This window comes from Oncorhynchus keta, chromosome 11 (genome assembly GCF_023373465.1).
Source record: "Oncorhynchus keta strain PuntledgeMale-10-30-2019 chromosome 11, Oket_V2, whole genome shotgun sequence".
NCBI lineage: Eukaryota > Metazoa > Chordata > Actinopteri > Salmoniformes > Salmonidae > Oncorhynchus > Oncorhynchus keta.
The window spans coordinates 22,166,279-22,190,523 of record NC_068431.1 but is presented as its reverse complement, the minus strand read 5'-3'; the positions used below and the strand labels follow the sequence as shown (position 1 = coordinate 22,190,523).

At 42.5% G+C, this 24,245-nt stretch overlaps 1 protein-coding gene across 1 annotated transcript in view; it reads right to left on the bottom strand.

The window, feature by feature from the left end:
* Nucleotides 1-24,245, bottom strand: part of LOC118390659 (unconventional myosin-VIIa-like) — a 90,879-nt gene that overhangs the window by 52,749 nt on the left and 13,885 nt on the right. Inside the window, exons 3-16 of the mRNA XM_052529707.1 lie at nt 9,271-9,384; nt 8,756-8,908; nt 7,747-7,764; nt 6,924-7,108; nt 6,454-6,575; nt 5,460-5,602; nt 4,792-4,905; nt 4,212-4,365; nt 3,065-3,141; nt 2,814-2,933; nt 2,425-2,567; nt 1,766-1,976; nt 1,092-1,227; nt 479-585 (exon numbers count right to left, since the gene is read on the bottom strand). Coding sequence (XP_052385667.1) covers nt 479-585; nt 1,092-1,227; nt 1,766-1,976; nt 2,425-2,567; nt 2,814-2,933; nt 3,065-3,141; nt 4,212-4,365; nt 4,792-4,905; nt 5,460-5,602; nt 6,454-6,575; nt 6,924-7,108; nt 7,747-7,764; nt 8,756-8,908; nt 9,271-9,384 — 1,797 coding nt within the window. The remainder of the gene's footprint in view (nt 1-478; nt 586-1,091; nt 1,228-1,765; nt 1,977-2,424; nt 2,568-2,813; nt 2,934-3,064; nt 3,142-4,211; nt 4,366-4,791; nt 4,906-5,459; nt 5,603-6,453; nt 6,576-6,923; nt 7,109-7,746; nt 7,765-8,755; nt 8,909-9,270; nt 9,385-24,245) is intronic.

Below are 24,245 nucleotides of genomic sequence, written 5' to 3'. Positions count from 1 at the left end.
CCATAGAACACAACCACAAAGAGAGAAATGGAGAGAATGACAGAGGAAGATTGAGAGACGAAGAGAAGGGAGTGGTGGTATTAGCCATGCCTAATGCTACAGTATGTGAAAGAAGAATAGTAAAGAAGAGAAAGAATCGAGAGTGATCGCTTGATGACATCATCACTGGGAAACAGGAAGCCCCTGACTATGGGCCACAAAATATGTCTACCATCGAGAAAGAAGTGTGTAGACTTATAAAATGGCCACTGGTCTAACCACTACAGACACATTGACTTAACTGGGGAGGCACATTCTAGTTATTGTATTCTATGGTCGAAACCTTGTCTGGAATTCCACCATTTGCTTTCATGGCCTATTCTTAGCCTTTCTCCCTCTTGCTTAGTGGACACAGCCTGGCGGAGTGAGTGGGGAAAATACATTGAAGGAGTCATCATAACATCATCACTATGCGACCACCAGACACGTTATCTCTCACCATGGCGACATCAGCCTGGAAGATCTGCTTGATGAACTTGTTCTTGGAGGAATGTACCAGCTGGATGATGTCAGTATGGAGGCTGTCACGATTCTTCTCCAAGAAGCCTGAAAGAACACAGGAGTCAGTAATGCCCAATTCCAAAACAACCCCTGGTCCGACCCCTTACCTATGTAGTTGTGGAGAAACTGTACATGGAGTCTATCGGAGGGCGAGGGGGAGCTATTACCACATTGCTTACACCTGGCATACCCTTTCTATGGTATAGGGGCTATGGATTACACCTGGAATACCCTTTCTATAGTGTAGGGGCTATGGATTACACCTGGCAGATCCTTTCTATGGTATAGGGGCTAGGAGTTCCTCCTGACAGATCCTAGGGGTTACACCTGGCAGATCTTTTCTATGGTGTAGGGGCTAGGGTTTGATTTGATATTGAGCATTTGACCAACTAGTAGATTTGCTGGAATTCAATACTTTTTCTTCTGACCATGAACCAACCAAATCCTACTACATGGAGCATTGGTGACTTTCTTATATAATTGCAATGACTTAGAGGTATACATGTAAACATTGGGTTGAGTATGAAGCCAATGCCTTAGAATAGGCTTACCTCTGGTCTCGTAATGGACCACCCCAGCAAAGTGCTGGATGCCAAACTGGGTCATGTAGGTGTTCTTAGGAGGGTGGTAGTTGGTGTTGAGTTTGTGCTGAGAGTTGAGTTTATACAACATGGTGGCGTCTGTTCCCTGAGAGACACAGACAGAAAAAACATTTAGGCTGTGTCTGAAATGATAACCTCTTCCCTATATGGTCCTATGTAGTTCAGTTGGTAGAGCATTGCGCTTGCAACATCAGGATAGTGGGTTTGATTCCCAGGACCACCCGTACGTAAAATGTATGCATGTAAGCTGCTTTGGATAAAAGTGATTGGTAAATTATATTATATTATTAGGGTGCTAAGGATTAGGGTGCTATGTCGGACGCACCCTTAAAGTTTGTGACCACAAACAAATACAATTCAATAGCACTTTATAACCCATTCAAGGGCAAAGTCATAATCAGGTTACAATTTAAATGTTTAGTTGCACCATGGTCTTGCTATGCAATACGACAATCCTCTCTGCATGACTCCTAGCGATAATCTGTCACAAAATCGGTACCTTGTTACAGGGTTAAAAAAAAAACTTTATAGTGCCTGTGACTGTCCACCCCCTCTTACAATACCTAAACTCAATATGCATATGAATTGACCGACAATGGTAAGGTGCCATATTGGTACTGTACCTTGGGGAACTTGCTCTCTTCATCTATGAGAGATATGATGTTCATGGGTTTATTGGCAATCATATCCAGAGCATCCTGGTTGTCGGTGAACTCGATATGTTGCCAGTTGATGTCCTCCAGGTTGTACTCCTCCTGCTCCAGCTTGAACACATGCCTCACAAAGAACTGCTGCAGGTTCTCATTGGCAAAGTTGATGCACAGCTGCTCAAAGCTTCAGGGAAGAAGGAACATAGCGAGAGCGGGTCATTCTGCAGCCAATTCATTTAGGGGTGTGTGTGCGTCCTCACTTTGATAGTGTGTGAGGTTGTGTGTGGTTATCGTTGGAAAAATTGATGCACAGCTTCTCAAAGGAACAGGGAAGGAATGTAGCCAGAGCTGGTCACTGGACAGACAATCAAGTTCAGCTATACTGGTAAAAAATGCGGTGAGCATGTCAACCGCCAAATCAAATAAAGAGGCTGTCGACTTTAGTCTGACTTTAGTCGGACACATACTATTGTCACCCAATTTTTCAACAGAGATGATTATGATTATGTCATGGTATGTCATGTCATGTTCAGTTCTAATGTACCCTAAATGGACAACAAAGCTTTTAGACTTTAGAATTTGAAACAAATGACTACAACATCCCTAAAGCTTGGGTCAGTGAGAGGACCCACCTGTTGACAGTAAAGTTCTCAAAGCCGAAGATGTCAAGCAGGCCGATGGACCTCCTTACGATCTTACTCTCACAGGACGAAGGTCTAAAGATGGCCGCGTTGATCTTGTCCACGATCCACACAAACAACCTCCCATAGATACCCTGGGACAGGAGGGACGATTTTCATTTACACTGTGTGTGTTGTTGGTGTGTGTGTGAGTGTGTGTCTACACAAACAAGCTCCCATAGATACTTTGGGAGAGACAGTTTTCATTAGACAGGAGGGAACATTAACCTTCTGTGAAGGAACAGATTTAGTAGTGTGTGTGTGAGAGTGTGTGTATGTTCTCACTTTGATACTAAAATGTGTGTGTGTTCCATTACATGCGTGTGTGTGAGGGTCCTGACCTTGACGAAGGCGTTTCTGACGTCCAGGCCCTGTTCCATGCTGAGGGGAGTGGACACACTCTCGCCCCGGGTGATAAGGGTACGTGTGGTCAGACATGACATCACGTCCTTAGGGTCCACCTACATAACAATACAACAACACAACAACATACTGTAGTAGAGTACAACAACACAATACTCAGACACTGTGATGAACTCTACAGCACAAGCCCAGCACAGAGATGGTGTACAGGTAAGTTACTACTACCCACTTCCATCAGAGATGCAGCAGTGGACAGGTCTGGAGATTGCACCACCACACAGGCATCCAGGTTGTCATAGGTATGGGCTGTTGGAGTGTATGTGTTTGCAAGGGGGAGAAAAGGGGGAAAGCAAGTCAAGAGCTTTGTTCCAAAACGCTATATCCACCACATCTGTATTTTTTCATCCCAAATGATTTCTTATGGGTACCTTCATGTTTGTGTAAAATATTACTGTTTTCAGATTTCTTATTTCTACATTTCAGATGTGTATTAAAATGGGTTTTAGTTGTAAAACGCTATATATCAATTGTTTAGCTGGAATGGAATGTGTGTCTCCTGTATATTTCACTGTGATTTCTGGTTGTCTCACCTAACTATCTTAAGATGAGTGCACTTACTGTAAGTTGCTCTGAATAAGAGCATCCGCTAAACGACTAACTTGTAAATATTTTACATAATGATCTTATATTATTGTATTGATTCATAAAAAAATAAACACATTTGATTGATTACACAAATGTATCATTTGAACAGTTCTTTATTACAAATGTAGTTATTTATCACATTTAGCTATGTAAAACCTAGCAGTATTACTTATTCATCTGTGAGTGAGGCGGATATATAGTGTTTTGCAACGAAACATGATCATTTGTCTCTCTGAATTGAAACCATCAAGTGATAGATTTGAACAAATACATGTCTGTCATTGAACATCCCTATGCCATGATTAGACGGTAAAAAAAACACCAAGCTCTTTCATAATTTCTTTAAGCAATCTAATTTACCAACGTTTCTGAAAATGGATATATAGCGTTTTGGAATTAAACCCTTCAAGTCAATTATGTAAGTCAATTATCCAAGTGCATTTTTGTGTCAGTTTTGGAAGACTACCCCTCTGTAAACCTGGAACCAAATTCAAGTGACAACAAGACAGGGATTAACAACTTCCTCAAGGGTAAAATCCCCTCACTTTTGCTGCTCCCACAAGTGATCTTTTATAACACTTTCAATATTTAAAAGATGACTTGTGGGAGCAGCAAACAGTGCATGAACATAAGCCTTTTTTATATATATAGTTGCCCAGCTCCTGTGTCGAGTTTGAAGGCATTGTATTGTGCGCCAACACTCTCTTTCCAAAATGGCCACCTCTGCCCACCCTCGTAGCGCAGGTTGCCCATGTGCAGGATGGCCGCCAGTAGTTTGGAGATCTCCCAGTTCTCTGTCTCTGTGAACATCAGCACCTTCATGGCCGACAGGATGCTGGAGTAATCTTTAAGGTCATCACGTCCATCACATTTTGTACAGTTCCCCTGGAGAGGGACATACACATAATGTATAGCCATTCATTATCTATACTGTATAGTACATTCATTATTGCCCATGCGCAGGATGGACGCCAGTAGTTTGGAGATCTCCCAGTTCTCTGTCTCTGTGAACATCAGCACCTTCATGGCCAACAGGATGCTAGAGGAATCCTTTAGGTCATCATGGCCATTATTTTTTATTCAACTCTTTATTATTGATATTGGTTATTGTACTGCAATATTGAGGGAGTTAGTACATGAGCATTTTGCTGCACCTTTTATACCTGCTGTAAACTGTGTACGTGACAAATAACATTGGATTTGATATATACTGTGAGTTCTATACATAGACATATGCACGCACACACACACACCGGTATACACATATACGATAGGAGCTGCACACACCCCCCGCTCACACCCACTACTCACCATGGTGAGGTAGGAGTAGTCAGTGGCTAGGCCCAGGCCCAGCTTGGTCTTCAGCTCTGGGGCCATGCCCCGCAACATACAGTAGAAGATGTGATAATTCCTCTCATCCGCAGCCTGGAGGAGAGAATGACACAGCAGGGTTGAGTTCATAGGGTACAAAACAAAAGAAAATTGTCAAAACGGGAAACTGTCTGCAAACTCAAGACTTCTCCAGTATGTACTGTTCTATTCCACTCTATAGCCCCTCCCCCCGGACCCTATAGCCCCTCCCCCTGGACCCGTACCTGTCTGCAAACCCTATAGCCCTCCCCCTGGACCCTTACCTGTCTGCAGAGCCTATAGCCCCTCTCCCTGGACCCGTACCTGTCTGCAGACCCTATAGCCCCTCCCCCCTGGACCCATACCTGTCTGCAAACCCTATAGCCCCTCCCACTGGACCCTATAGCCCCTCCCCCTGGACCCTTACCTGTCTGCAGACGCTATAGCCCATCTCCCTGGACCCGTACCTGTCTGCAAACCCTATAGCCCCGCCCCCTGAACCCATACCTGTCTGCAGATGCTATAGCCCCTCTCCCTGGACAGCGTACCTGTCTGCAAACCCTATAGCCCCTCCCCCCTGGACCCTTACCTGTCTGCAAACCCTATAGCCCCTCCCACTGGACTCTTACCTGTCTGCAGACTCGGGACTTCTCCAGAAGATACTGTTCTATCTTTGCCCCCTCGATTGCGCCTCTCTTGTTAAAGTGGATGTCGATGTATTTCCCAAAGCGACTGGAGTTGTCATTCCGGATGGTCTTAGCATTCCCGAACGCTGCAGGGATGAAAGATTAAAGTCCAGACTTAGTGTAACAGATGCAGTTCAGTGAACAATGCTCACATGATGAATCACCTTGCCTGAGACCTGAAGTGTATTGTGGCATGCAGTACACCAGGGTTTCCAACCCTGGTCAGATAGTCACATTAGCTTAGAGAGACATAGCTAATACAGTCTACATGTAGAATACACAGACGGAAACTTCAGAACGTGCAAATGAGGCTTTAGACATGGATAGGAGGCCCAATTGTTGTGTTATTTACGGGTCACACCAGGTGTTAATGCCAGCTTGGCATAGAGAGGTGAATGAATGCCCTGCCTGACTTAAGCTGTACACCAAATTGTCAGATCACTACTCTTGGCCTGGAGGGTGTTTCCTTCACCCCTGTACTTGTTCCAGGGAAAGAACGCAAGTCATGAATCTGTGTTTTAAGAACTCTTTGAAGAATGCATCCCAAGTTCAGCTTTTCCTACACAGCTTCTGTGATTCTAGCCTACAATTTTTTTTAAACAAACCTGCCCCTGAGGTAGCTTGGAGCAAGTGTACAGTATCTCTGTATTCTACACAACACCACATTTGCCTTGCCAAGTAACATGAGGGCAAGTTGGCTAAGGCAGCGACAGTCAGCAAGCACCCTAGCTATTACATTTCATCAGTGTGGATATACTGTGGTTAGTCTCACAAAATTCAATAGAATACTGGTATGGACATTGGCATCTATGGAAACATAACTATAAGACGGCCATCTTGGTCAGGAAATGTTTTCAATTAAACTGGTTTGGAATTTGACCAAGATGGCTGCCATTAATAGCCCATTCTAGTGTCTCATCTCAATGTTGAGTCTGACCTTCCAGTATGGGGTTGGCCTCCAGGACCTGTTGCTCAATCCAGGAATGTTGTCCACTGATGGCTGCCAGGAACTGCAGGATCAACTTGGTGCTCTCTGTCTTACCTGCCCCAGACTCACCACTGAGGAACACAGGAGGAGATACAATATTTTATGTATAGAAGCAGACAGACAGACAGACAGACAGACAGACAGACAGACAGACAGACAGACAGACAGACAGACAGACAGACAGACACGCACGCACGCACGTAAATACAGCAACTCAAACAAATGCTCACTTAAATAGTGAAACCCAAATGCGCACACACTCACAACACACACACACACACACACACACACACACACACTCACTCACTCACTCACTCACTCACTCACTCACTCACTCACTCACTCACTCACTCACTCACTCACTCACTCACTCACTCACTCACTCACTCACTCACGCACGCACGCACAAATACACTAACCTGATGATGCAGCACTGGTCCTTGTTGTTCCTCTGCATGTTGAAGTAGCAGTTGTCTGCTATGGCAAAGATGTGAGGTGGCATCTCCCCAATCTTCTTATTGGTGTACAGGCGGATCTGGTCTGGAGTGTAGATGGGCAGCAGCTGGTAAGGGTTTACCGCCACCAGAATCGACCCTGTGTAATTCTGCAGGGAGAGGTAAAAGTCAAAAGGTGAAATGGTCGAGGTTCATGCCAAGATGAGGGCAACCATGTTCTCCCTGAGGATTTGGCGATAACTTGATTTGTCGCTAGTGATAGCATGATTTGTTGCTAGCGACAGCACAATTTGTCACTTTCTTTCACTGGGATTGTGATTAGGCTAGTCACTAGGTTCATGATCACTGAGATAATTTATTGTGAACCTGATGAAGATTGATCATTTCAATTCAGAACTACAAAATCATTGGAAGTTGAGATTGAAAGTCCCCTTAATTGTGCATAATCTAAACATAATAATCAGTCATAATAACCCATGATTTGTTGTACTTCCAAGCCTGCAGGCCAAAGCTGTGGTGTGTTCTAAAAGTTCACGTGTGTTGAACATTTCCGCTTTGATGGTCAAAGCACATGTAACAAGCTGGATCAAAGGTTAAGCACGAAGCAGAGCTTGGCCTTCAGCCTAGCAGAGATTATATATAGCCATTCATTCAGTGACAGCAAAGAAAAGGAAAGTAGTAGAAGTGCTAGCATTAATGTCATGGGCTAGCTTGTTAGCATGTTCCTTTTTAGCTTTTAAAAAAATAAATAGGAAAGAGCATGCTTGTCTCTGTAGTTTGTACTCACCCTTCCCCCACAATTTGTCTATACAGAGAGATAGGGAGGGGGATGAAGAGGGAGAGGAAAGAGGTATAAGGAAAAAGCACAAAACAGGCACAAGTTGATGAGGGACCGACTGGGGAGGACATACAGGGGCTAGGTCTCAATACTCTATAACAGCTTCCTTAACCACCCGTACCACATATATCACAACAGACTGAACATGTTTCCATCATGTGTCCTGCCAGAGCAGTGATACTGAGGAAAGGATATGAGGAGAAGAAGCTGGTTCAAACTATTGAGCCACAGCCAGGCAGGGAAGATAAGGAACCAGTGGTGTTGGGGGGGTTGTGGAGGCCAAGGGAACTAACATGCCAGTATAGCCAAGAAAGTAAGTAAAATAACCACACAGACAAGGAAAACCCTATAACATTCAATCAACAACATGAGCTACATGTCACTAAACAAGGTCACTATGCTGTAAAATTATCAATGGTGGAAAAGTATCCATTTGTCATACAATTGTAAAGATAGAAAATTACTCAAGTAAAATTAGAAGTCACCCTAGAAAATATTACTTGAGTAAAAGTTTAAAAGTATTTGGTTTTAAGTATACTTAAGTCTCAAAAGTAAGTGTATAGTAATTGCAAAAATATACTTAAATATCAAAAGTAAAAGTAAAAGCATAAATCATTTCATATTTCTTTTATTAGGCAAACCAGACGTCATAACTCTATATATATTTTTTTTTGCCGACAGTCAGGGGCATACTCAATTTACAAATGAAGCATTTGTGTTTAGTCCACCAGATCAGAGTCCACCAGATCAGAGGCAATACGGATGACCAGGGATGTTCTCTTGATAAATTTGTGAATTGGACCATTTTCAAATATCAATAGTAAAGTAAAGTATAGATACAAAAAAAACGACTTAAGTAGTACTTTAAAGTATTTTTACATAAGTACTTTACACCACTGAAAATGATGGTCTTGTAGTGGTACCAAAGCGAGCAGCCAGTATTGCAGGGGGGACTCACATAGATGACACGCTCGTTGTAGCGGATGAGCAAGTTCCGCAGGATGCCAGCCTCGTTGAGGTCTCCCAGGCGGATCATATCCTCCACACCATGGATGGAGGTGGGGTGCATGGGCTTAATGTTGGTGGCATTCTGGGGTGAGATCCAGTGCTCCTGATGGGAGAACAGTTACAGTACAGTCACAGCCATTGAGGAACTATGGTGTCATAGGCTACTGTGCGTCCATGTGGGCTTGTTAGAGTAAGCTTAAGGCCCTGTTTGAATGCATCCTCCTTCCCCTTCCTTGCTTTCTTCCTTCCATTAAGTAATCACTGATAAAAACATGAATGGATAGGTGTAGGCAAGCTTTCCATGGCATTGCTTTTACCAATAATGTCATGTCATGATTACTTGAAGGACGGGAGGAAGGAGGGATGCATTTGAACAGGGCCAAAGTCTTGTTCATCAAAATCTTGTTAATGTCTTGTCAAAGTAGTGTCAACGTCCTGTCAACGTCTCATCTCGAGTGGACTTACCCTCCCCTCGTCATCCAGCACCTGGATCTGTCCCGAGTCACAGAGCTTAAGCACGGCTCCCACTGGGACATCGAACTCCCGGCCCGTCTTAAGGTCCAACCAGACATAGTCCCCCTAGAAAGCAACCACAAACACAATCAGCAATCAGGAAGGAATTCTCAGAAAACTCCTTCAGCAAGTTAATGTGCTATTTTTTTTTCAAGAGCTGCAGTCCCATACAAAGATTTTCTCGATAATGTTTAATTTTAAGGGGCCTTATTACAGTGTAATTCCATATGGAATGACCCTGTATCAAGTATTGTAATTAATTGTAATAATACATAGTTAAACTGTAATAACAACAAATGCTTGTTACCATGCTTGTTAAAAATGTTAAAGTTTCCAATAGCTTCCCAACCATATCCCAACGCACCACATTTCAGCCTGCACATTTCAGCCTGCACAAACCACGTGAAAAGTGTTAGTTAATTTAATAAAACCGACCACCTCATTGACACAATTCTGTAATAAAGGGCTCTGGAGTCTGATGCCCAGGCCCGATGGCATGAACAAGTTCACAAATGCTTGACATCAAAAAATACTTTCAATTGTTAAATAAATTAACCATGCATTTACTTAACCATAAATTAAACATTATTAGACACATTAATAAACAGTTATGGTTAAAATTGTGAGATAGTCATTCATGCTTGACAAATTGTAAGCCTATTAATCTTGGTTAAATAATGGTTTATAAATGCACTTAAAATGTTCATAGGACAAACTCTTATTCCATCATGTAACCTTGCAAGGGTTCCACTGTTGGATCAGTGAAATTATTTATTTATCACAGAAATGAAGGCATCATGTCAACATCTACCCGTCTGCACAATACACTCAGAGGGGTTTGTTGAGACTAACATCATGTGACAGTGTGCAAAGAACATGTCGAGAAGGTCAATGTGCAGACATGAGAGACTGCCATGAAAGAGTGTTGTGAACAAGACAAAAACATCAACACAGGAGATAGAAAGTACGTTTTGCATGCTAGCTAATGTTAGCTGAGCTCGATGGTCTTATCTTCCCTGAACCTTGTCCTCAAGGTATCCATACCTCAAGGGTATTACATGAGAAACATCCAGCATGTTAACGTTATCTAGCTAGCTAGCCACTTGTGTCAACAGACTATGAAGAATATTAGTTCCTTTTCAATGTAGCTAAACACTAGCTAACTTAGTGTTAGCAAGCACTATTATTGTTAGCTGGACAAGACAACAACTAGCTAGGTAACAGGCCTAAACTATAGAAATCATGATGATAACTAGTATAGGGTAATGTAAATAGTTATAGCTATATACTTTTTCTCTAATACAGATTCCCACAAGGTCTGAGACTTCAAGATGTACCCGGCTCCACGAGGGGGCTAAAGGGGTCTTAGCCCCCTCAGTTGAAACTTGTGCCACCTTAGTTTTAGGTCCCTATATAAAAATAGCAAAAAAGTTCAAACGACTGAGTGACAGGTTGGTGCAAAAAGAAATCTGTGTCTCCACTGCGCTGTGTCAACACAATGGACAGAGTGCATCGCGGTGTGTTTAAGGAAGCTATGGAAAGCCACTGGGGCGGTTAGGTATGACTCCTTTGGGTTCCCATAAAAATCAGGAAAAAGCATTTCTCATATTTGTGGAAGGCTAAGTGAATATCATGATAAACCTCCGCTTGTAATGTTTGATTTGGATTTATAAGTGTGGGGTCCAGTTTACCAGTCGGGCCCTGGTGAGGACACCGTGTTGGAGGCCGAACTGTCTCCTTCTTGCTCCTCTGCGGTTCCTATGGGCGCACTCTGCAGGAGTGTCTTCCCTATGATGGCGTGTGAGAGGTTTTCATCCTGACATTGACTCGCACTAAATTGACTATGACAGAGCTCTCTCCGGAGCCTGGAGAGGAGAACATGTGCTCTGACCCTTTCCGTAGGCTTGGAGAGAAAAAGGTCTGGAAACCACCCTGGTGTCCACTGTGCATTGTCCGGGAGAGAATGCTCCCTTACCTGCTTCAACAAAGGCCATTTTATGAGCATGGCCTTATTTCTATTATAGCATACTGGATGACTGTCATTCATATTTCATTCACCCAGCTCGATAGGTTTAGGCTACTACATGACACTCAAATTTTCCCTATACCTATCATGAGGTTGCTACAACCTACAAATTAAAGTTTACAACGTAGGTGCACAGGTCGAGAGGAAAGTTTTAGTAATCAAGGTGACAGAGAGTGATACATTCAACTCTACCTTGCACACTCTTGCCTGCATCTAGCTGACCTAGGGTGTAATCATTAGTCCAAACCGTTGCAAACGAGAGTTTCTATTGGAGAAATTCAGGTATGTTTATCCATGTTTCATGTGCTTCCATTTAAGATTTTTTTTCAACATAATCGACAGAATGAATACACCCCTGATCACCCGCACACACAGATCTCTTTCAGAGCAGCCACATACAAACAGCATGATCACTTTACTTGTTGTATAATTAATTCTCACATCTACACGCTCTCCTCCTCTCACCTTCTCCCTTCGCTTGTGGACTTCAGTGCACAACATAACAGCTGGCTGTGACCAGGCGAAAAAATCTTTCCAAGCCAAACCTTCATACCATAACCGCTACACACAGCCTACATCACTGTCTCCATATTAGCTAACGTCATAGTCAACATAGCTACTAGAACTAACGCGTTAGTAAACCCACTACAATAATGCAGTACAGTGTACAGCAAGCAGTTTACACTGGCGGGCCCCGGTGTCAATAAATTAATAAAACCGAAAGCTTACTTTGACTTGGAAGAGTTCTAGTGTTGGATAGCCTTAGCCAGCTAGCTAACATAGCATACCTCTCTGGTTGAGCTGGTTGTTTGAGCTGCATTAGCTAGCTAAGTAAGTGAAAGTGAAAGTTTAAAGAAATATAGCTAACTTTCTCTTCAATTTAATTTAAGAAATTAATTTGATCAAAACTGTTCAACTATTGTCTTTCTCTCTCTTTGAGTCAATTACGCACCACGTTTTATGCACTGCACTGCTAGCTAGCTGTAACTTATGCTTTCAGTACTTTCTTTATTCTCTGATCCTTTGATTGGGTGGACAACATGTCAGTTCATGCTGCAAGAGCTCTGATAGGTTGGAGGATGCCCTCCGGAAGTCGTCATAATTACTGTGTAAGTCTATGGAAGGGGGTGAGAACCATGAGCTTCCTAGGTTTTGTATTGAACTCAATGTACCCAGAGGAGGACGGAAACTAGTGGTCCTCTGGCTACACCATGGTGCTACCCCAAAGACTGCTGCTGAGGCTACTGGAGACCTTCATTACAAAACAGTGTGTTTTAACAAATTATTTGGTGACGTGAATATATTTAGTATAGTTTTATCTAAAAATGATAACGTTTTTTAATGTTGAACAATTTACATTTATCTGAAATACACTGAGGAGGATGGTCCGCCCCTTCCTCCTCTTAGGAGCCTCCACTGGATTTTCCTTTATTTGCTCCGCCAATCTACATTTAACAAATGGACATAACATGTTGGTCAATACAGTATGTATCATGTAGTCAGTGCTCGTTCCCAAATCAGAAACCGTGGATTGATGGCAGCATTCGCGCAAACTGAAAGCGCAAACCACTGCTTTTAACCAGGGCAAGGTGACCGGAAACATGACCTAAATACAAACAGTGTAGCTATTCCCTACGCAAGGCAATCAAACAAGCTAAGCGTCAGTATAGAGACAAAGTAGAGTTGCAATTCAACGGCTCAGACACAAGAGGTATGTGGCAGGGTCTACAGTCAATCACGGATTACAAAAAGAAAACTAGCCCCGTTGCGGACCAGGATGTCTTGCTCCCAGACAAACAAAATAACTTCTTTGCTCGCTTTGAGGACAATACAGTGCCATTGACACGGCCCACTACCAAAACCTGCGGACTCTCCTTCACTTCAGCCGACGTGAGTAAAACATTTAAACGTGTTAACCCTCGCAAGGCTGCAGGCCCAGACTGCATCCCCAGCTGCATCCTCAGAGCATGCGCAGACCAGCTGGCTGGTGTGTTTACAGACATATTCAATCAATCCTTATCCCAGTCTGCTGTTCCCACGTACTTCAAGAGGACCACCATTGTTCCTGTTCCCAAGAAAGCTAAGGTAACTGAGCTAAACGACTACTGCCCCATAGCACTCACTTCCGTCATCATGAAGTGCTTTGAGAGACTAGTCAAGGACCATATCACCTCCACCCTACCTGACACCCTAGACCCACTCCAATTTGCTTATCACCCCAATAGGTCAACAGACGACGCAATCGCAACCACACTGCCCTAACCCATCTGGACAAGAGGAATACCTATGTGAGAATGCTGTTCATCGACTACAGCTCAACATTTAAAACCATAGTACCCTCCAAACCCTGGGTCTCGACCCCGCCCTGTGCAACTGGGTACTGGACTTCCTGACGGGCCACCCCCAGGTGGTGAGGGTAGGTAACAACATCTCCTGAGCCCTCTCCTGTACTCCCTGTTCACCTATGACTGCGTGGCCATGCACGCCTCCAACTCAATCATCAAGTTTGCGGATGACACTGCAGTGGTAGGCTTGATTACCAACAACGACGAGGCGGCCTACAGGGAGGAGGTGAGGGCCCTCGGAGTGTGGTGTCAGGAAAATAACCTCACACTCAACGTCAACAAAACAAAGGAGATGATTGTGGACTTCAGGAAACAGCAGAGGGAGCGCCCCCCTATCCACATCGACGGGACAGTAGTAGGGTAGTAAGTTTTATGTTCCTCGGCGTAGACATCACGGACAAACTGAATTTGTCCACCCACACAGCAGCGCCTCTTCAACCTCAGGGAGCTGAAGAAATTCGGCTTGTCACCAAAAACACTCACAAACTTCTACAGATGCACAATCGAGAGCATCCTGTCGGGCTGTATCACCGCCTGGTACGGCAACTGCTCCGCCCACAACCGTAAGGCTCTCCAGAGGGTAGTGAGGTCTGCACACCGCATCACCGGGGGCAAACTACCTGCCCTCCAGGACACCTACACCACCCGATGTGGCCATAAAGATCATCAAGGACAACAACCATCCGAGCCACTGCCTGTTCACCCCGCTATCATCCAGAAGGCGAGGTCAGTACAGGTGCATCAAAGCAGGGACCGAGAGACTGAAAAACAGCTTCTATCTCAAGGCCATCAGACTGTTAAACAGCCACCACTAACATTGAGTGGCTCCTGTCAACATACTGACTCAACTCCAGCCACTTTAATAATGGAAATTGATGTAAAAAATGTATCACTAGCCACTTTAAACAATGCCACTTAATATAATGTTTACATACCCTACATTACTCATCTCATATGTATATGTATATACTGTACTCTATATCATCACCTGCATCTTGCCATCTTTACATACTTAATACATGCATCACTAGCTACTTTAAACTATGCCACTTTTATGTATGCATACCCTACGTTACTCATCTCATATGTATATACTGTACTCGATACCATCTACTGCATCTTGCCTATGCCCTTCTGTACCATCACTCATTCATATATCTTTATGTACATATTCTTTATCCCTTTACACTTGTGTGTATAAGATAGTAGTTGTGGAATTGTTAGGTTAGATTACTCGTTGGTTATTACTGCATTGTTGGAACTAGAAGCACAAGCATTTCGCTACACTCGCATTAACATCTGCTAACCATGTGTATGTGACAAATACAATTTGATTTGATGTGCCATTCTGCCATTAGTTTGGGTACTGTGTGCTTTTAAGGGGGGTGAGCAGAAATACAGAACCGTGATGATTTCAGTTGAAGAGACGACTGCTACATCCTGACAATGTTTATGAGGTTGCTGTTTATGTGGAACGAACGTGTCTTGAGCTTAATTTCAAATGCAGAGACCACAAATAAGGGGAGGGATGTGTGTCCAAGACACGCTGTACATCTCTCTCCACTACTGCCACTGACTCCCGCCAATTTGTGCACACTATTTGCTTCATTGTGTAAATTGTTTGTCAATGTTTATCAGTGGAGTTACTGTAATTACAACATATTCCCCCATTAATTTAGAATGTTTGGTTACAGAAAATGACAATATACATTCATACTATTCTAATTTTCCAAGTGGAAACATTGTTTGGAGAAATCACAAACCGAACAACACTTGTGGTTTATTATAATATGTTTTATTTATTTTACCCTTATTTAACTAGGCAAGTCAGTTAAGAACAAATTCTTATTTTCAATGACGGCCTAGGAACAGTGGGTTAACTGCCTTGTTCAGAGGCTGAACGACAGATTTTTACCTTGTCAGCTCGGGGATTTGATCTTGCAACCTTTCGGTTACTAGCCCAATGCTCTAATCACTAGGCTACCTATCGTCCATTTAAAGTGGAACTGATAGCGTTTTAACTACTTTGCAGATATGAAGTAAACAGACAATATCATAATATCAGTAAAAACTATCAAACTCTCAGTTCATGCTACAAAACCAACTTCATGAGATTGTTTAAAAATAGGTTCTATTTGAAAGGATGACATTGTTGGCAGAATAGATGGATGCAGTTCAATGCATGACTCATATAATTCACCAATACATTTATTGGTAGTCCAACACATATTGCTATCAGGTTGTACATCACAGCTGGCCTGATACATTTGTTTCCTCCAGCCATTCGGGATGCACTGTTTCAGTTTTGACTCAATATTTTGTAAAAAAACAGACGAATGTAACCAAGACTGGGAATGTCAATACAACTAGCAAAGGCTATGATCAATTGCCAGTCATAACATGGCTAATAAGCTTGCTTATCTATTCATGTAGCTATTTATTTAAAAATCACTGACAAAAAAAATCACTGACAAAATCACTGAGCCTAACGTTAGCTAGCTCGCTGATGGGAGGATGTTGTCATTGTACGAACGAGAGGTTGAGTGGATGACTTTTCCCACCCATATTGTTTTTCTGTTGCTACAGCTAGAGAGGCAGGTGTCATTTGGTTAACTAGTAAGAAATGTGAATCACTTTGCTAGCTAGTTATGCTGAACTTGAATGACTGTCAGCATATCTCTTAACGTAAACTCACGTAAACTCGTACATCACCTTGGTCCGTACAATTGCCCTTATTTTAGCGCCCCAAAAACATAATACTTCCAGATCAACTGTAATGTCAATAAAATTGTAAAGCACATTTTCTCCCCTTTCCAACAGAATCAATTACATGACCTAAACACTGCCCGTTTCTGCATATTTCAAGCAGGCAATGAGCCCCGTCCGGTCTTTTTAAAAATGGCGGGTGGGGAAGCGAAACTAATGCGCTATAGTGAGAAGGAGAGATGTTGTGTAGGAAAATTGCTTTTTTTCACTCGATCTGTCCAACTTATCACCTTACTGCCTCTACAATGTAAATAAAACACTATAAAGAGTTTATATAATATGCCTATTTGAAGGTTTGTGCCGAATTTGAATCGGGTTTTTAGGGCGGTGCTAAAGTGATCTTAGAAGTAAACAGAGGCTTTGAGAATGATGGTCGCATGCAATCATGACGAAAACAATGACTAGGTATCCCCCCTTACCCCCGTCACTGTCCATTTTTTGTTTTTAAAGGATGATAGAAGTGCTACACCTGGTGTTAAGAGATTGTAAGACAGAAATACTTGCTTTATGCGTGCTGTACGTTACGACATGACACGTCAAGATGTAACGGAGTGTCCGTTTTTTCAACTTTTCTCCAATACTATAGAGTCATTACCATGTCGATCAACGCTTGAATAGAAACCTAGTTCACACCCCCGATTTTGACGTCAACACAGTCGCTACAGTCCCATTCATTTTCTTTGTAGCCTCATTTGAATGTTGCGGTTGTGCACATTTGTACGGAATGGGGTGAGTTTACGTTACTTGTCAATCAAATGAATTTGGCATCAATCAAATAGGTGGGCAGGCAGGAAGGCAGGTTTACATTCAGTTGTCAAAATGTGGGTTAGGAAAAGCATCCATTAGCAGGCAAGCTGCAAAAAGGCGGGCAGGCTACTATTCCCCATCGTTTATCAGTGCAATTTTGATGGCAACTAGATGAAAAAGTTTGAGAGGGTTTATCAACTGTTCCCTCATTGGATTTTAGCTCATCTCGCTCTGGCCAACATTAGTTGTTGATCTTGTTGATGTATAAAGGCAACTGAGGGAGCGATAGTCTACCTTTTCATGGTTAATAATAATAATAATTACATTTTTATAGCGCTTTTCATAAGACTCTCAAAGCACTTCAAAAGCAAAAAACAAACAAGTAATACATCACTATGACTACAGATAGGTTAACCAATTAAGGACAAGTCTTTGAGTGCATCCTCCAAAGATGAAGCGGGATAGTTCATGGCTTTATCAGAAGAAGGTGGTCAGGGAGAACATTGATGAAGAGTCTAGTGACGATCATGTATAGGGCTACTCTGGGAACCAGCCTGAATCGTGTAACTTCTGGGCTTCTCCTCCTTCACAATGTGTAGCACCCACTTGGGTGATGCATCAGCAGCTCTGGGCACCAGGAAAGCTCACCACACACAGTTCAGAGTATTAGCCAGTCATCCTCACTACGAGCCCTCTGCCTCAGCACTGCATTCCTCTACTGCATCTCCCATTCCTCTCAAGCTTTAGGTAACTCCTCAATTGATGGTTTCAAAAGATCAGGAACTAGCAGCCAGTTGAAATAAAAAAGCTGGTAGTGTCCAGATGCATCATTCAAACAAAAACAATGAGCCAGCTAGCTTGCCAGTCCATCTGCAAATATGTGGGTCAAAACCACCAGAAAATACAGGAGCTCTCTGCTTAGGCTACTACTAGGACACCATGTTTCAAACATTGAACAAATAAAAAAAAACATGGTTGTTTGATCCATAGGACTGTAAAGTTCCAAAATGTAAGTATTGACATTTTTACATATGTAAGTATTGACATTTTTACTTATGTAAGTATTTACATGTTTGCAGAAATCCATTCAGAAGTATTTTGTGGCTTTTGGAAATGGCTTTCTAATGATCTAAACTCATGCTGTTGCAACTGCCTGTAAACACACAGTCCAGTTCAAAGTAAATGATGGCAGGCTGTGTGTCACACCCTGATCTGTTTCACCTGTCCTTGTGATTGTCTCCACCCCCCTCCAGGAGTCGCCCATCTTCCCCATTATCCCCTGTGTATTTATACCTGTGATCTCTGTTTGTCCGTTGCCAGTTCATCTTGTTTGTCAAGTCAACCAGAGTTTTTGTTCTCAGCTCCTGCTTTTCCCAGTCTCTCTTTTTTTGCCTCCTGGTTTTGACCCCTGCCTGTCCTGACTCTGTGCCCGCCTACCTGACCACTCTTCCTGATCCTGAGCCTGCCTGCCGTCTGGTACCATTGCCCCACCTCTGGTTTACTGACTGCTGCCTGCCTTGTACTGTCTATTGCCTGCCCCTGTTGGAATATTAAACCATTGTCAATTTGATGTGTCTGCCTCTGGGTCTTACCTTGATTCCTGATTCCGTGTAGATGCTAGAATTAATTATACAACAAGTAAAGTGATCATGCTGATTGATTCCATACATCGTTTGTTTCTAAAGGACTGTAATGGAATGTTTTTGTCTGGATGAAGTGCTTGCGCCTCATGAAGATGGATTACTGGGCTGAACACGCTAACAACAAGTGGCTATTTGGACATAAATGATGGAACTTTATGGAACAAATCAGTCATTTATTGTCGAACTGGGATTCCTGGGAGTGCCTTCTGATGAAGATCATCAAAGGTAAGTGAATATTTATTATCTGACACAGCGGTTGCATTAAGGAGAAGTCTATATTTAATTATGTGAATAACACTAGTATATTTTATCAATGTTTATTATGAATATTTCTGCAAAATCACCGGATGTTTTGGAATCAAAACATTACTGCACGTAAGGCGCCAATGTAAACTGAGATATTTGGGTATAAATATGCACATTATCGAACAAAACATACATTTGTTGTGTAACATGATGTCCTATGAGTGTCATCTGATGAAGATCATCAAAGGTTAGTTATTAATTTGATCTATATTTCTGCTTTTTGTGACTCCTATCTTTGGCTGGAAAAATGGCTGTGTGTTTTTTCAACTTGGCGGTGATCTAACATAATCATATGTTGTGCTTTAGCTGTAAAGCATTTTTGAAATCAGACACGATGGGTAGATTAACAAGACATTTATCTTTCATTTGCTTTATTGGACTTGTTAATGTGTGAAAGTTACATATTTCAAAAAAATATTTTTGAATTTCCCACGCTGCCTTTTCAGCGGAATGTTGTCGAGGGGAATGTTGTTCCACTAGCGGAACCCCTGCGCTAGAAAGGTTAATTCGTAGCCTAGGTTGTAGCAACTTCATGATGGGTATAGGGAAAATTTGAGTATCATGTCGTAGCCTAAACCTATCGAGCTGGGTGAATGAAATATGAATGTCAGTCAGCCAATATGCTGTAATAGAAACAAGGCCATGGTAAATAACGGATACTTCTCAGAGAGTTTTGAATTGTCAAGAGGAGTTAAACAAGGGTGTCCACTGTCACCATATCTATTCGTTATGGCCATCTGTTATGTGATTGTGTTTAGAGGTAGGTGAAGGAGTCAAGCGCAGGAGAGCAGAGACGTCTGATCGGTGACGGCTAGTAGGCCGGCAACGCCGACCCCCAAGCACCGCCCGAACAGGGAGAGGAACCACCTTCGGTGGAAGTCGTGACACCATCGACATGCTAGCTATTAAAATCAAATCCAATAACAACATTAGAGGATTAGAAATCCAAGGCTTAAAAACAAAGGTGTCCATGTATGCCGATGACTCAAGTTTTATATTAAGTCCGCATTGCAAGCATTGCAGAGCTGGCTACAATTTCAAATTCACCCCCCTGAAAATATATAAATATTATGGCTGAACTCAAATGTGTTGGTTGATAAAATACCTGTATTTATGGGAAAGATGTTTGAAAAGGGTTATTTTGTTCTTAAATTATATTGTAAATTGGAATGGTAGAGTTATGTCCTTCATGGAGTTATCAGAATTGTACGGAAAGGTCTGCTCAATCCAAGATTACAGCATTACCCCAAAACTGGAGGAGGCAGGTGGCAGCAGGAGGAGGTAGGGAACTGGTCTGTCTGCCCAATATGAAGGATCAAAACTGGAGGAGGCAGGTGGTAGCGGGAGGAGGTAGGGAACTGGTCTGTCTGCCCAATATGAAGGATCAAAACTGGAGGAGGCAGGTGGTAGCGGGAGGAGGTAGGGAACTGGTCTGTCTGCCCAATATAAAGGATCAAAACTGGAGGAGGCAGGTGGCAGTGGAGAGAGGTAGGGAACTGGTCTGTCAGCCCAATATAAAGGATCAAAACTGGAGGAGGCAGGTGGTAGCGGGAGGAGGTAGGGAACTGGTCTGTCTGCCCAATATAAAGGATCAAAACTGGAGGAGGCAGGTGGCAGCGGGAGGAGGTAGGGAACTGTTCTGTCTGCCCAATATAAAAGATCAAAACTGGAGGAGGCAGGTGGCAGCAGGAGGAGGAAGGGAACTGGTCTGTCTGCCCAATATAAAGGATCAAAACTGGAGGAGGCAGGTGGTAGCGGGTGGAGGTAGGGAACTGGTCTGTCTGCCCAATATAAAGGATCAAAACTGGAGGAGGCAGGTGGTAGCGGGAGGAGGTAGGGAACTGGTCTGTCTGCCCAATATAAAGGATCAAAACTGGAGGAGGCAGGTGGCAGCGGGAGGAGGTAGGGAACTGTTCTGTCTGCCCAATATAAAGGATCAAAACTGGAGGAGGCAGGTGGCAGCGGGAGGAGGAAGGGAACTGGTCTGTCTGCCCAATATAAAGGATCAAAACTGGAGGAGGCAGGTGGCAGCGGGAGGAGGTAGGGAACTGGTCTGTCTGCCCAATATAAAGGATCAAAACTGGAGGAGGCAGGTGGCAGCGGGAGGAGGAAGGGAACTGGTCTGTCTGCCCAATATAAAGGATCAAAACTGGAGGAGGCAGGTGGTAGCGGGAGGAGGTAGGGAACTGTTCTGTCTGCCCAATATAAAGGATCAAAACTGGAGGAGGCAGGTGGTAGCGGGAGGAGGTAGGGAACTGGTCTGTCAGCCCAATATAAAGGATCAAAACTGGAGGAGGCAGGTGGTAGCGGGAGGAGGTAGGGAACTGGTCTGTCTGCCCAATATAAAGGATCAAAACTGGAGGAGGCAGGTGGCAGCGGGAGGAGGTAGGGAACTGTTCTGTCTGCCCAATATAAAGGATCAAAACTGGAGGAGGCAGGTGGCAGCGGGAGGAGGAAGGGAACTGGTCTGTCTGCCCAATATAAAGGATCAAAACTGGAGGAGGCAGGTGGTAGCGGGAGGAGGTAGGGAACTGGTCTGTCTGCCCAATATAAAGGATCAAAACTGGAGGAGGCAGGTGGTAGCGGGAGGAGGTAGGGAACTGGTCTGTCAGCCCAATATAAAGGATCAAAACTGGAGGAGGCAGGTGGCAGCGGGAGGAGGAAGGGAACTGGTCTGTCTGCCCAATATAAAGGATCAAAACTGGCAGAGGAATAAAAATAGTATAAATAGGAAAGTATACCAGTTTCATTTGAGGACCAGGATGTTGACAATTGTGCCACACAGATGACAAAATAGTTGGGAAGAGATTTTTGATGTGCCGAGTTGATTTATAAAAGTATGAGTTGATATATAAAACAACGCAAGATTCAAGACTTCGTGCTTTTCAGCTAAAATTATTATATAGAATTCTTGCCACCAACAAAATGTTGAATATTTGCGGCATAAATTCATCGAAGCTCTGCAGATTTTGTTGTGAGGAAACTGAATCAACAGATCATTTATTTTGGTATTGCCCTCAGGTAGCCTGTTTCTGGTCTCAGGTTCAGGAATGGCTGAAAATGCATAGAATTTTGATGAGAGGCCTTTTCTTTTGAATGCTGACATTTTGAAGTCAGAACTTTGTATTTATATTTGTAAATATCAGTGTCATCTTTGAAACACCAGCACTGTGTAAATAAATCCAACACTCATTTGCACCTCTACCTGCCTACCTCCTGCTGAATCTTTGTCCTTACCTTGTCTGCTCCAGGATGGAGAAAATGCTTACAGAGTTGATTTCCATTGCTACTTGTAATGTTAAAAGGGAAGAAAAAGATAATCACGTTTTTCTAAATTGGCTATCTAGACTAGTACTCACCAGCACTAGAATAGTTATTTTTACGTTATTGAATAAGCCTATATCTTTGTTTAATCTAAGTAATCAGATTATTAATGTAACTATAAAAATGGTTGTAATTGTGTAAGAAGTGTAAGTCCTTTTTACATGTTGCAATAAAGTTGACTAAAAGAAAAGCTCATCTTTTGTTTTTAGCTATTTCCACTTGATAATGAGCTGTTAGTAATTATATTGAAATTACTCATACTTTAAAGTTACGCAACTTTAAATAGCAAACTCCTGTGTTACAATTACAGATATGTACTCTGTGATGTATTAGTGTGTTTATCTTCTCACTTAGATGGCACTTTTATTAGCTGATGATCATATTGTCAGGATGGGTAACCCACTTTATAGGTACACAATTACAATTAAGTACGCCTCAAGATACACTTAATTTGAACTCGCTTAATCCTGTATAACACCTAGTAATTACATTGTACTTATGTAGATATTACATGTACTCTGTAGTGTACTAGTGTGTTTTTTTCTCTCACTTTCTCTCACAGAAGCTTTGCAATTAGGGTCAGGTTGTCAGGTTGGGTAATGTACTATCTAAGTACACATTAATGACAAGTAAGTACCGCTCAAGATACACTTGATTTTAAATAATTTAATCCTGTGTAACACCTAGTAATCAAGTTTTTACAATTTATGCAAATTGTACATGTACTCTGTGGTGTACTTTGTTTATCCTCCCACTTGAGGATGACACCCACTTGAAGATGACACTCGTATGGAAGACCCCAATCAGTGAGGTTGAAGTGCGCATTCATAGGTAGGTAATGATTATTATTAGGCCGTCATTGAAAATAAGAATTTGTTCTGAACTGACTTGCCTAGTTAAATAAAGGTTAAACAAATATATATTTTATTTTATTTAACTAGGCAAGTCAGTTCCCATTTGGGCTAGGCGTCTTGCTAGCGGGACAACTTCCGGTGAAACTGGAGGGCGCGCATTTCAAATAAATAATCAGAAAAATGATGGATTTTAAACATTTCGGTACATGTATCTTCTTAGGGATCAAATCCCTTTAGCAGGATCGATTTGACAACATCCGGTGAAATGGCAGAGCGCCAAATTCAAATTAAATTAACAACTACACTTGTTGTTAATCCAGCCAACGTGTCAGATTTCAAAAAGGCTTTTACGGCGAAAGCAAACCATGCGATTATCTGAGGATAGCACCCCAACAAACAAACACAGACAATCATAACAATCAATCAGGCGCGACACGAAAATCAGAAATAAAGATATAATTCATGCCTTACCTTTGACGAGCTTCTTCTGTTGGCACTCCAATATGTCCCATAAACATCACAAATGGTCCTTTTGTTCGATTCATTCTGTCGTTATATATTCAAAATGTCCATTTATTTGGTGCGTTTGATCCAGAAAAACACCCGTCCAACTCGCGCAACATGACTACAAAATATCTCATAAGTTACCTGTAATCTTTGTCCAAACATTTCAAACAACTTTCCTAATACAACTGTAGGTATTTTTTTACGTAAATAATCAAAAAATGTAAGAAGGCATAAACTGCGTTCAATACCGGACGAAAACAAAGTGGAGCGTGCTTTCAGGTCACGCACCTCTAACAAACAGTACACTTCACTCGACCCTCGTTCTGAACAGGGCTACTTCTTCATTACACAAAGGAAAAACATCAACCAATTTCTAAAGACTGTTGACATCCAGTGGAAGCGATAGGAA